General features: G+C 41.2%; 1 protein-coding gene across 1 annotated transcript in view; it reads left to right on the forward strand.

The window, feature by feature from the left end:
• The first annotated feature begins 3,526 nt into the window (after positions 1-3,526).
• The window catches only part of si:zfos-943e10.1 (GRAM domain-containing protein 2A), a 48,398-nt gene continuing 37,667 nt past the window's right edge, over positions 3,527-14,257 (forward strand). Inside the window, exon 1 of the mRNA XM_028816610.2 lies at positions 3,527-3,768. Within this exon, the coding sequence (XP_028672443.1) occupies positions 3,626-3,768 (143 nt within the window). The 5' untranslated portion in view covers positions 3,527-3,625. The remainder of the gene's footprint in view (positions 3,769-14,257) is intronic.

The following is a 14,257-nucleotide window of genomic DNA, read 5'->3' on the forward strand; positions in this document are numbered from 1 at the left end:
CTTGAAAGGCGCTATATAACAAACTAAGAGGCTCACGTGTCAAGAATGATCGTGTATCTGTGTACCGTATGTGTGCTTTTGTGCGTGTATGTGGGTGTGAGTGCAGTGATGTGTGTTCGCTGTGACTGCACACCTGTGTGTGTGTGTGTGTGTGTGTGTGTGTGTGTGCCCCTTTATGTTGATCCTTCCCGACGTTATTCAGCTTCATTATATGTAAACATTGCCAAGTATGCAGATGAAGTTATTGACCCATATCCTCCAATAAGATGGTCCTTTGTTCCCATTCATCATCTACTCATGACTTTCGTTGAATAAAGTGCATCGCCCTCATATTTATACAAATATAAAGACACAATTACTAATGTTTATATAGCTAATGCTTTTTAGTAATCACAGCTTCATGAAGACTGAACACAATGGGGGACAATAGCAGCCGTTCACCACAAGTGCTCTGTGTTTAGTTATTTTAAATGTACAGCTTAGGAAGTTAAACAAAGTCTCAGGTGGAGCTTTAAATTATTACATAAAAATGCGTACGTGCAAATAAAGGTCCTGTGCCAATTTGGAGGTGTAGGTGTGTTTGGTGCTCGGAGCAGTTAAATATTTCCTGCCGTATTCTCTAAAAAATGAAGGTTCCGAAATGGTACTTTACTGGGTGGTGTGTTTCCTTGTAGGTCAGTTGCTTCTCAGTGGTCCACTGCATTCTGGGAAGGGTTCTTTGCATATGAAGGTGGGCCTTTGGGCTTTAAAAGGGTTCTGTGGATAAATCTGTCATGTATAGGAGCTGACAAGAAAGGACACGGCAGACGAAGAAAACCTGAGCTGAGCCTGTGTCTGTATGCAGGGAGAGTCCGGTTAAACTCGGAAACCCATTGGGCTTTCACAAATCCATTATTATCTGTTCATTCCTATTTATGGAACTTGTTATGGATCTAAAAAAAAAAAAACTCTTCCTGGAACCTTTCTCAGGATGGTTCACTTGAAAACCCAAAAATAGTTCTCCTATATGACACTGTTCTTAATAACCACTATGGCATCTTTATTTTTAAGAGTGTAGAACGGAAAGCTGCTTGTGATTCTACAAATGCATGTGATTCACCATTTGTTAGAATGCAAATGCAATGCATATGTCTCTGCTATATGGCATTTGGTATGGATTCATAATAGCAGCATTAATGTCTGTGATGTGCCATTTATATGAATGGCAAATGCAAGGAGTTGTATTACTACATATGTTTCTGATGCACCATCTGTTGGAAAGATAAATGCAATGCATTTTATTACTACATATGCTTGTAATGCGCCATGTGTTGGAATGAGAAATGCAATGCACATGTCTCTGTGATATGCCATTTGATATGGGATTCATAAAAGCAGTGTTAATGTTTGTGATGCACCATCTGTTGGAAAGATAAATGCAATGCATTTTATTAATACATATGCTTGTGATGTGCCATGTGTTGAATGAGAAATGCAATGCACATGTCTCTGTGATATGCCATTTGATAGATAGATAGATTTGATATCCATCCATCCATCCATCCATTATCCAACCCACTGAATCCAAACACAGGGTCACGGGGGTCTGCTGGAGCCAATCCCAGCCAACACAGGGCACGAGGCAGGAACCAATCCCGGGCAGGGTGCCAACCCACCGCAGGCCATTTGATATGGGATTCATAAAAGCAGTGTTAATGTTTGTGATGCACCATCTGTTGGAAAGATAAATACAATGCATTTTATTAATACATATGCTTGTGATGTGCCATGTGTTGAATGAGAAATGCAATGCACATGTCTCTGTGATATGCCATTTGATATGGGATTCATTTAAAGCAGTGTTAATGTTTGTGATGCACCATCTGTTGGAAAGATAAATGCAATGCATTTTATTACTACACTAGGGGTCAAAGTACCCTGCTTGCTTTGCTCACCCACCCCTGGGGGCATGCTTTGCACCTCTGCTGCTCGTGTTGTGAAGGGAGGGACTGAACGCCCCGAGCCGCGTGTTCTGCTTGTCGCGCTGTGCATCGATCATTTAAAAGCCTGCACAGCAGCTGTGATCGTTCGCTTGCCCACCCTCTACCCCGCACTACATGCCAGCCATTTTGTATCTCTGCCGACCATGTTGTGAAGGGGGTAGGTGCCGAGCTGCGTGTTCTGCTTATCACGCTGCGTGTTGATCATTTAAAAGCCTGCACAGCAGCTGCCCTTTTGTCTCACTGCTTTGTCTCGCGGGACATCAAAGTGTCTCTCGTGGGACATCAAAGTGTCTTCCGAGAAGATCACATCTCAACCTGTTTTTTTTATTATAATAGAGAGAGATGCTAGTGATGCACCATGTGTTGGAATGAGAAATGCAATGCGCATGTCTCTGTGATATGCCATTTGATATGGGATTCATAAAAGCAGTGCTATTGTTTGTGATGCACCATCTGTTGGAATGCCAAATGCAAAGTTTTTATTACTTTATATGCTTATGATGTGCCATCAGTTGGAATGAGAAATGCACATGTATCTGTAATATGCCATTTGATATGGGATTCATAAAAGCAGTATTAATGTTTGTGATGCACCATCTGTTGGAATGACAAATGCAATGTATTGTATCACTACAGATGATTGTGATGCGTCATCTGTTGGAATGATAGAGACTCAGATGGACATACCCAGACACATATCATTTTATTAAGGTGGGTTTGAGATGCATTAGATTTTTTTTTTTTTTTTTTGCTCTTTCCAGTTTGGAGCACAAGCAGGTGAAGTGGCTCCCTCGTGATCAGACAATGTAGGTAGCGGGATTTGAACCCACAAAGAAAAGACACTATATAGCATATAACATTCTGTACAACATTTAGATTCAATTGGTTACACGCAAACCCCAATACACCCCCCTAACACACACACACACGGCCCCCACTCATTTGGGATCACAACCAGGTGGAGTGGCTTTCTCATTGTCGCATACAACCAGTGGAGAGGATTTAAACCCAAAAGAAAACAACGCGTTATATGACAGGTAGCACTGCGTTGACTCGGAGTGTTAAACCTGACGCCTTAAGCACTGCGCCACACTGCCCGCCTAAGTAATTGTTAGGTAACATCCTCCTTTCTGGAAAGGTGACGTCTGGCAGAAGTCATGTGCGGTTCATCTTGTGCTTCTCACTTACGTTGATATGCTGGCCGCAGCGTTTATTCGCCGGTTTTCGGTTTCAGGTCTCGCTCCGTCACCTCTTTTCAAATGTAAATTAAAACACACGCGCATTCCTGATAGTTTAGCGGAGACGTCCCGTCCAGTGTTGGTTAATTCGTAATCATTTGGCTAATTAACTAAACCCCAAACCCTATTACCGTCATTTCCCTGAGAAGCCTTTGGGTGAAAACAAAATGTACTTGTGCCGGTAAAACTGTGTAACAGGGCATCGTAATCCCCGGTGTGATCAAAGTGACCTCCCTGTCGCTATGCGTTCCAAGCCAAGGAGGTGCGATTGAGAAACTCAAAGTACACACTCTGCATTTCCCGTCAGGTCAGTGACGCGATTTGACGCGTTTCTGCCGTCCTGCTGCTCCTGAGTTTCCGTTTCTCCGGTACATTTTACCGGCACACAAGTCACCAGAGTGCTAAATGCTTCCTCTCGGTTCTCCCGCTGAGCGCCTATCACCGGCCGGTCCTGTATTGCCTGAACTCGTCGGCTGTCCCCCGGCCCCTGCACGCCACACCTGCTGCCAGACTCGTTCGAGGGGACCTGGAGCTGCAGATCTGCGCAGGTCAGTCCACTTACGAGAAGGAGGCGAAAACACCGAATGAGTCAGAGAAGACCACCAGGTTTGGTGAGATGTGGGCGGGTGAGATGGCGTTGTATTCTGTTTGCCAGCTCATTAAAACCAGCAGCAGCCCTCCGAGCTTAAGCGGTCAGAAGCGCGAATGCTGCTGGAGGAAAAAGTCAGAGACGCTGAAACAGGAAGCCGTAAAGAAAATTACGACAGCAGCCGACATTCCCGTTGCAAATAAAGATAATTGCTTAATTGTAGCTTTGAAACATTATGTTAAGAAATCCTGCAGCCGTGCTGTACGGTGTATACGACACATTTAGTATTTGTTTTATTCCGTCATTTTACTGGACTTTTGAAATCTTGTAACTGGGTCTTCTCGCAAATCTTGCACGAATGTATCACACGCACTAAAATGTAACAACTTCCTATGTCTTTCACAAGAAATTTATTTTGGTTGAGGAAGTCGAATTAATTGTCGGTCTCGCCCATTTCTATTTTAGGCGGCTGCTTATGGTATGTTACTATTTTTTTTTTTTTTCTCAGTCGGTCTATGAAATGAACGGCGAGCGACTGTATATTTGGCCGCAGTAGCGCAGTTATGTGGAAAGATCCGTCACTTTCCATTCACAGACGTCAAGAACAGAACCTCGCCCGGCAGCTTTTACATTTTTGTCATTTTTTTTTTTTTTTTGTGCGGTGTTTTTCAAAAGCAACGTATTCTTGTCACCCAACATTTCTAGGTCTTTGTTAATTTAATTCTTTGTCGTGTCAATTCAAATTGTCATAAACGCCTGGTGACAGACGGAAGGAATTACAGGGAAATATCAAGCAGTACCTCCTAAATCTTTACACCAAATATATATAAGTGGTAAGATAACCAATAGAGCCTTCTGGTGAACAAGTAAAGAGAAATACATTAACGAAGAAAGGCGCCATATGAAACTCGCCATTACGTTAATTCATCCATCTAGGTCTATCTATAAAATTACTGAAGAAAGGCGCTATATGACATAATTAGAAAAATATACACCCGTCCATTCCTAGTTGTCTATTAAATCACCACAGAAGAGCCGCTGTGCAAAGTATTTGAGAACAACAACAACATTTATTTCTATAGCACATTTTCATACAAAAAGTAGCTCAAAGTGCTTTACATAATGAAGAAAAGAAAAATAAAAGACAAAATAAGAAATTAAAATAAGACAACATTAGTTAACATAGAAAGGAGTAAGGTCCGATGGCCAGGATGGACAGAAAAAACAAAAAAAAAAATCCAGAAAGCTGGAGAAAAAAATTAAATCTGTAGGGGTTCCAGGCCATGAGACCACCCAGTCCCCTCTGGGCATTCTACCTAACATAAATGAAATAGTCCTCTTTGTACTTAGGGTTCTCACAGGAGGACTTGATGCTGATGGTCATACAGACTTCTGGCTTTTAATCCATCCATCATTGTTGGAACATCATGGTGCTTTGAGTAGATGGTGGTGGCGCACGCCACCACCAAAAGGACACCGGAAAAGGAAACAGAAGAGAGAGTAGGGGTTAGTACAGATTTTAGAGCCACCATGAATCATTATTATAATGAATTGGATATACAGAGTATCAGGATTAAATTACAGTGAAGTTATGAGAAGGCCATGTTACAGTAATGTGTTTTCAGCAGTTTTTTAAAGTGTTCCACTGTATTAGCCTGGCGAATTCCTACTGGCAGGCTATTCCAGATTTTAGGTGCATAACAGCAGAAGGCCGCCTCACCACTTCTTTTAAGTTTTGCTCTTGGAATTCTAAGGAGACACTCAGTTGAGGATCTGAGGTTACGATTTGGAATATAAGACGTCAGACATTCCGATATATAAGATGGGGCGAGATTATTTAAGGCTTTATAAACCATAAGCAGAATTTTAAAGTCAATCCTGAATGACACAGGTAACCAGTGTAGTGACATCAAAACTGGAGAAATGTGTTCGGATTTTCTTTTCCTGGTTAGGATTCTAGCAGCTGCATTCTGCACTCATTGCAAACGATTGATGTCTTTTTTGGGTGGTCCTGAGAGGAGTGCGTTACAGTAATCTAGTCGACTGAAAACAAACGCATGAACTAATTTCTCAGCATCTTTCAATGATATAAGAGGTCTAACTTTTGCTATGTTTCTTAGGTGAAAAAATGCTGTCCTAGTGATCTGATTAATATGCAATTTAAAATTTAGATTACAGTCAACAGTTACCTCTAAGCTTTTTACCTCCATTTTGACTTTTAATCCTAATGTATCCAGTTTATTTCTAATAGCCTCATTGTATCCATTATTGCCAATCACTAAGATTTCAGTTTTCTCTTTATTTAGCTTGAGAAAGTTACTATTCATCCATTCTGAGATACAAGTCAGACATTGTGTTAGTGAATCAAGAGAATCGGGGTCATCAGGTGCAATTGATAAATACAGCTGTGTGTCATCAGCATAGCTGTGGTAGCTCACGTTGTGCCCTGAGATAATCTGACCTAACGGAAGCAAGTAGATTGAGAAGAGCAGCAGACCCAGGATAGAGCCTTGTGGACCACCATATAGGATATCAGGGGTCTTTGAGTTGTAATCACCACAACTAACAAAGAATTTTCTCCCTGCCAGGTAGGATTCAAACCAATTTAAGACCCTACCAGAGAGGCCCACCCATTTCTAAGTATATTATGATCAATGGTGTCAAATGCAGCACTCAGATCTAAGAGGATGAGAACAGATAAATGGCCTCTGTCTGCATTTACCTGCAAATCATTGACTACTTTAACGAGAGAAGTTTCTGTGCTGTGATTTGTTCTAAAACCTGACTGAAATTTATCAAGAATAGCAGGTTTATTGAGGTGCTCATTTAACTGTATAATGAGTGCCTTCTTTAGAATTTTACTTAAGAAAGGCAGGTTAGAGATGGGTCTAAAATTTTCAAGAGCAGAGGAGTCGAAATTATTTTTCTTAAGTAGGGGTTTAACTACCGCAGTCTTAAGACAGTCTGGGAAGACCCCCGTATCTAATGACGAATTTACTATGTCAAGAATATTATCGATTAACACGCCCGATACTTTTTTGAAAAAATTTGTTGGTATTGAGTCAAGGGCACAGGTGGAGGGTCTCAGTTGAGAAATTATTTTATGTAAATCAGGTAAATCTATCCTAGTGAAAGAGTTTAATTTGTTTATAACGGAATACTGGGGTTTAGGAGGATCCACAGTGTTGGGGAGATATACTATGTTATTTCTAATATCATTAATTTTTTGATTGAAAAATACAGCAATAGCCTCACAGGTTTTACTGGAAGTACTTAGGAGGCATTCCTTTGAGTTACCCGAGTTTAACAGACGATCAATCATCGAGAATAAGACTCTGGGATTACTAGCATTGTTATTTATAATCTTAGAGAAATAGCAGCGCCTCTCAAGACGGACTGTGTTATTGTATTCTGTTATTTTAACTTTTAATATTTCATAGTCAATAGTTAGTTTAGTTTTCCTCCATTTACGCTCAGCTCTACGGCATGTTCTCTTTAAATCAGACACTCTTTGGGTCTTCCAAGGTATAACAATGCTAGAAGATTTTTTAACTGTCTTTTCAGGTGCAACTAAGTCAACAGCAGCCCTCACTTTAGTATTAAATACATTGATTTCATTCTTCCGTTCATCCTATATATATATATATATATATATATATACAGTGGTGTGAAAAACTATTTGCCCCCTTCCTGATTTCTTATTCTTTTGCATGTTTGTCACACAAAATGTTTCTGATCATCAAACACATTTAACCATTAGTCAAATATAACACAAGTAAACACAAAATGCAGTTTGTAAATGGTGGTTTTTATTATTTAGGGAGAAAAAAAAATCCAAACCTACATGGCCCTGTGTGAAAAAGTAATTGTCCCCCTGAACCTAATAACTGGTTGGGCCACCCTTAGCAGCAATAACTGCAATCAAGCGTTTGCGATAACTTGCAATGAGTCTTTTACAGCGCTCTGGAGGAATTTTGGCCCACTCATCTTTGCAAAATTGTTGTAATTCAGCTTTATTTGAGGGTTTTCTAGCATGAAACCGCCTTTTTAAGGTCATGCCATAGCATCTCAATTGGATTCAGGTCAGGACTTTGACTAGGCCACTCCAAAGTCTTCATTTTGTTTTTCTTCAGCCATTCAGAGGTGGATTTGCTGGTGTGTTTTGGGTCATTGTCCTGTTGCAGCACCCAAGATCGCTTCAGCTTGAGTTGACGAACAGATGGCCGGACATTCTCCTTCAGGATTTTTTGGTAGACAGTAGAATTCATGGTTCCATCTATCACAGCAAGCCTTCCAGGTCCTGAAGCAGCAAAACAACCCCAGACCATCACACTACCACCACCATATTTTTACTGTTGGTATGATGTTCTTTTTCTGAAATGCTGTGTTCCTTTTACGCCAGATGTAACGGGACATTTGCCTTCCAAAAAGTTCAACTTTTGTCTCATCAGTCCACAAGGTATTTTCCCAAAAGTCTTGGCAATCATTGAGATGTTTCTTAGCAAAATTGAGACGAGCCCTAATGTTCTTTTTGCTTAACAGTGGTTTGCGTCTTGGAAATCTGCCATGCAGGCCGTTTTTGCCCAGTCTCTTTCTTATGGTGGAGTCGTGAACACTGACCTTAATTGAGGCAAGTGAGGCCTGCAGTTCTTTAGACGTTGTCCTGGGGTCTTTTGTGACCTCTCGGATGAGTCGTCTCTGCGCTCTTGGGGTAATTTTGGTCGGCCGGCCACTCCTGGGAAGGTTCACCACTGTTCCATGTTTTTGCCATTTGTGGATAATGGCTCTCACTGTGGTTCGCTGGAGTCCCAAAGCTGTAGAAATGGCTTTATAACCTTTACCAGACTGATAGATCTCAATTACTGCTGTTCTCATTTGTTCCTGAATTTCTTTGGATCTTGGCATGATGTCTAGCTTTTGAGGTGCTTTTGGTCTACTTCTCTGTGTCAGGCAGCTCCTATTTAAGTGATTTCTTGATTGAAACAGGTGTGGCAGTAATCAGGCATGGGGGTGGCTACGGAAATTGAACTCAGGTGTGATACACCACAGTTAGGTTATTTTTTAACAAGGGGGCAATTACTTTTTCACACAGGGCCATGTAGGTTTGGATTTTTTTTCTCCCTAAATAATAAAAACCATCATTTAAAAACTGCATTTTGTGTTTACTTGTGTTATATTTGACTAATGGTTAAATGTGTTTGATGATCAGAAACATTTTGTGTGACAAACATGCAAAAGAATAAGAAATCAGGAAGGGGGCAAATAGTTTTTCACACCACTGTATATATATATAATATATATATATATATATATATATATATATATATATATATATATCTCCATTCATTTTCCAACCTGCTGAATCCAAACACAGGGTCACGGGGGTCTGCTGTAGCCAATCCCAGCCAACACAGGGTGCAAGGCAGGGAACCAATCCCGGGCAGGGCGCCAGCCCACCGCAGTATGTGTGTGTGTGTGTGTGTATATATATATAATATCTCAGAGCTAGAGAGATACATTACTGAGAGTGTGCTATGTAATTCATAATATGTCATTACAGGGATTCATGCACCCATTTCTATCTACTTACTGAAGAAAGACGCTATATAACGCATTTTAAGAATACATTGATGCTATCTATTGAATTACTAAGAAAAAGTCGCTATATAACGTATGTTAGATGAATCGACATATTTAAATTCTATCTATCTATTACTGAAAACGGCGCTATATAACACGTATTAGAAAACTACAGCAATATATTCGTCCCTTTCTATACACCCTCTCTATCGAATTACTGAAGAATAGGCGCTTTATAACGTATTATTGCGTGAATTACTGAAAATGTGCCATTTGACATCTACAATTGCGTTGATTCGTCCATACACTTCAATCTAATGACTCATAGAATGCGCTATATAACGCTTATAAAAGCATACGGATGCTTTTCTGTCTATTAATCTTTTTATAAAAGGGGATTGTGGACTTTCTTTCCATATCTAGACATACTTTAGGTTATCATTTGTTCCTGGGCTTTTCGCGTTTTAAATGCGTGCGGGAGATGGTGCCCACTGCCCAGTCATAGACTGGTTGCTCGCTGCTTTTACAAACTGCTGGAATTTACAAAGGCTACCTATAAGATCCTGTATTTACTGCTGACTGACTGATTCTAGCATTTTTTTTAAGGTGTGACTAATTTAGGAGGCCTGCACCAACATTCACTTTAAATTATCCGGCGTTACGGGAATAGACACGTTAGTAGGCCTATCGAATCGGGCTGAGCCGGTAAACGGTTCCTGTAAACTAAGGGAATGAGCGGCCAGGAAGTGGGGTTGACAGACGCACCTTGGTGACCTTCCGTGTGTTCAGAGGCACTTCGGTGACCGGAGAACGAGCTCCGAGGAGATTATGCTCACGTGCACGCGCATGTCCTCACAACTGACTGACGTCATCGGAGTGTTTGCCGGTAATGGCATCGCCAAATGTGCAAACACACACGGACTGTAAATGCGATCGCTGGGCTTCCTATAAGTAAATATTTGCATCCGTTCGTGTCTTTCGGTTTAAGTTTATGATTAATGAAGCTGTAATTATATTTTTCATGTATAGCTAACGCCACTCTAGCAGGATGTTGGCTCATTTAAAAACTTTAAACCTATTTAAATAAAATGACGTTCATGGTCGTGATTTCAGAAGACTCTCGTTATGTACCCTTAGACAAGCGTCGAATGATAAGCGCCACTGGGTGGGACACCCTCTAGCCTCCAGAATCTCTTAGACCGCCGAGCCGCCCGTTTTGAAATCCGAAACGCACCGAGTTTACTGCGTGACCCGCCTCTTCTTCTTCTCCTCCTCCTCCTCTCGCGGATGTTCTGCGCTCTCATCGCTTTATTGTCTCCGTCTGCGGCTGTGAGGTTTTACAGGCAACGGACGGGCGGGCAATCGAGGCGCTTCAGGAGAAAGTGCAGGTGCAATGACAAATGACTAACGTATAGTGCCTTTCATTGGAATAATTAATCCAGTAGAATCACGTAAGAAAAAGCTGTAGTGAAAAGTCAAGCAAAATGACACCTTGTATTGGCTAACTAAAAAGATTACAATATGCAAGCTTTCGAGGCAGCTCAGGCCCCTTCTTCAGGCAGCCTGAAGAAGCTCGCATATTGTAATCTTTTTAGTTAGCCAATAAGAGGTGTCATATTGCTTGACGTTTTTTTACTACATTCATAATGGCTAACACGGTACGACACCCTAGTAAGAAAAAGCTTAAAAGAATAAAGCGGGATAGTGCCGTACATAATGAGCCAACGGCCGTCTGTTCAATCCTTCAGTTTTATCCCGTGAGATTTTTAAACGGTACCCTACTTTGATTATCTCGATGCAAATACAACATCAAAAGTCATTCATTTAAAGACCAAGGCGTTAATTAAACGTGGAGCGTTCAGTTTTTTTACATGTAATATTCAAGGAACCGAACTCGGCTGCAAGAGGTGTATATGTCGATTTTATAGCGCCTTCAATTTTGATTTTTACAACTCTATTACATTGCGCCTTTCATGTCTATTATACACATGCTTAATTTCTGTATTTTATAAATATCTATCTATCTATCTATCTCTATATCTATCTATCTATCCCCTTATTCTAGAGGATTTACAGCATATGAGATACACATTTTGCTTTTCCAGTTGAAGCACAGGCAAGTGAAGAGACCTGCTCAAGGTCACACTGTCAGTAGCAGGATTTGATTATATAATGCCTTTCAAGCCTATAGTACTTATCTAACCTAATGTAAGGCGCAATTTAAGTTTATTCATCTGCCTAGTACCTTATAGTACCTTTCATGTCTGTTTACGTCTTTCATCTATCTAATACATTCATCTATCTTTTTATATTGTAAGTAGTACTAGGGTGTTGTACCGTGTTAGCCATTATGAATGTAGAGAAAAGCCAAGCAAAATGACACCTTTTATTGGCTAACTAGAAAGATTACAATATGCAAGCTTTCGAGGCAACTCAGGCCCCTTCTTCAGGCAAGATGTAATCAATTGCTTTAGCCAATCCCAGCCAACACAGGGCGCAAGGCAGGAAACAAACCCCGGGCAGGGCGCCAGTCCACCGCAGGGCACACACACACACACACACACGGGACAATTTAGAATCGCCAATGCGCATGAGAGGAAACCGGAGGGAACCCACACAGAGACGGGGAGAACACGGGAAGCGAACCCAGGTCTCCTTACTGCGAGGCAGCAGCGCTACCACTGCGCCACCGTGCCGCCCCGATATTATTATTATTATTATTATTCAGTCGAAGAAGAAGGCTCAATAAGTCTAAATGAAGCTCACATAGTGACATTTATTTACTTACTTACTTATTTTTTACCGTTTATATCACTTGATATAAGCATAACCTCGAACGACCAAGGCGTTTGTTAAATCAACAAAGTAACATTTCTCTGCAATTCAGCTTAGAATCGTAACCACCGACCACAGCCATGTTTGTTTTCTAATTGTAATAAATGAGGAGCCGAGCTCAATTACAAGAGGCATACATCTATCTATTAGATAGATAGATATGGAGGACACTATTTTATATAGCGCCTTTCACATGATCTGTCTATCTCTCCCTCTACTATTGTGCCTTTTATATCTAGCTAATATGGTACCCTTCATATCTGTTTAATATAGACGCTTCATGCCTGTCTAACATAGTGCCCTTGATATCTATCTTATATAGTGCCTTTCACATCTATCTATTATATAGTGCCTTTTCAATGTTTTTATCCAAAGCGACTTACAAAACAGGTTAATATCGAGTAAACATAAGTCTGGTGGACTTTTTGTGTGTGTGTAAGTTTTATACAGTACCTTTTTAATCTGTTATATAGTGCCTTTTAAGTCCATCTCTTATATAGTACCTTACCAATCTGTGATGTGTGCCCATCTTGTGCCTTTCGAGTCTGTCTGTTACATTAGTCTATTATATAGCGCCCTTCATGTCTAGCTCTGTATTTGTTGTTACTTTTCCTCTGTGTATTTTTATAGCTCGTTTTACGTTTATGTATCTGTCTTGTAAATGAAGTCGTATCGGGTATTCCCTGTTTTGTTTCTTTCCCGATTTATTAAGAATCGCGACATTTTTTTTTCCTCTCTTTTTCGCCGTTTTGTGCTTCATTTTCTCTTCTTTCTAGAATCGTCCAGATGTCAGCTGCGTTGCGCGTCGCGTTTTGTTTCAGTGCGCCCCGGGCTTTCAGGGTCAGATTTCGTGTCCAAGTCACCGGGTTCTTTTATCCCACGTGTGTGCCTTCTGCTCGCCTGTCGAGGTGGACTCCCTACGGGAACGGAATTTACCGAAGCACTGAAATCACTTTGTGGAGCCGTTGAATGTGTGGGTGTCCGGCTAGCATTTTGGGTCTTTCTTTTTTTTCCACTGGAAACTCCAACTCCTCTTCCATCGCAAGAAATGAAAATCTTTTTTTTCTTAACACTGCAAAAAGAATCCAAACTGAAATGAAATGCTGCGTTGAGGAAGGCAATCAGAGTCCATTTTAGGGCATCTGGCAGTTTGGGGGGAAAAAAAGAAAAATTAGAAGACCGTATTTAAATTTTGAAAACGGAAAGAATAAAGACGATCGTCCTGTCTATCAATTATAGGCGGCCTCTCCTATGTAGGTCTACCTAAAGTGTGCCAGTGCCATTCAGATGTCTAGGCAGCGCTGGGAGGATTTGATTTCTCCAGCACATTCAATGTCATCCAGCCATCCCTGTTAAGGGGGTCAACTCAGAGATATGCAGGTGGGTGAGCCTGTGATGTCCTGATGAGGGACTTTCAGTTGAGCAGACCACCAGTGTGTGAGACTCGAGGATTGTGAGACACCACAAGGAGCAGGCCTGTCTGCTTCACTCTTCACTCCACACACCTCAGACTATAGAAATATAAGAGCAGGTCGGGTCACTTGCAGAGATTCTCAGATGATTCTGCACTAATGGGGGCTATTGATAAGGGGGATGAGACAGAGGAGAGGAGTCAAAGGGAACAACTGTGAGAATTGTCTGCAAAACCAAAGAACTGCTTATTGACTTTCACCACATCAAAGACCTTCTATATCAGGTCACTATTTAGGGAGTGCATGTAGAGGTGGTCCACTCCTACAAGTACTTGGGGGTCCACATGGCTCTGAGGCTAAGGATCTGTGCTGGTATCCTGAAGGTTGCCGGTTCGAATCCCCATCACTGCCAAAAGAGATCCTACTCTGCTGGGCCCTTGAGCAAGACCCTTAACCTGTAATTGCTCCAGGGGCGCTGTACAATGGCTGACCCTGCGCTCTGACCCCAAGGGGTATTCGAAAACTAACAAATTCCTAATACAAGAAATCGTATAAGACGAAATAAAAAGAACAAAAACAAAAAAAAAAACCATCAATGACAGGTTGGTCCCATAACACAGA

Source organism: Erpetoichthys calabaricus, chromosome 12, assembly GCF_900747795.2.
Source record: "Erpetoichthys calabaricus chromosome 12, fErpCal1.3, whole genome shotgun sequence".
Lineage (NCBI taxonomy): Eukaryota > Metazoa > Chordata > Cladistia > Polypteriformes > Polypteridae > Erpetoichthys > Erpetoichthys calabaricus.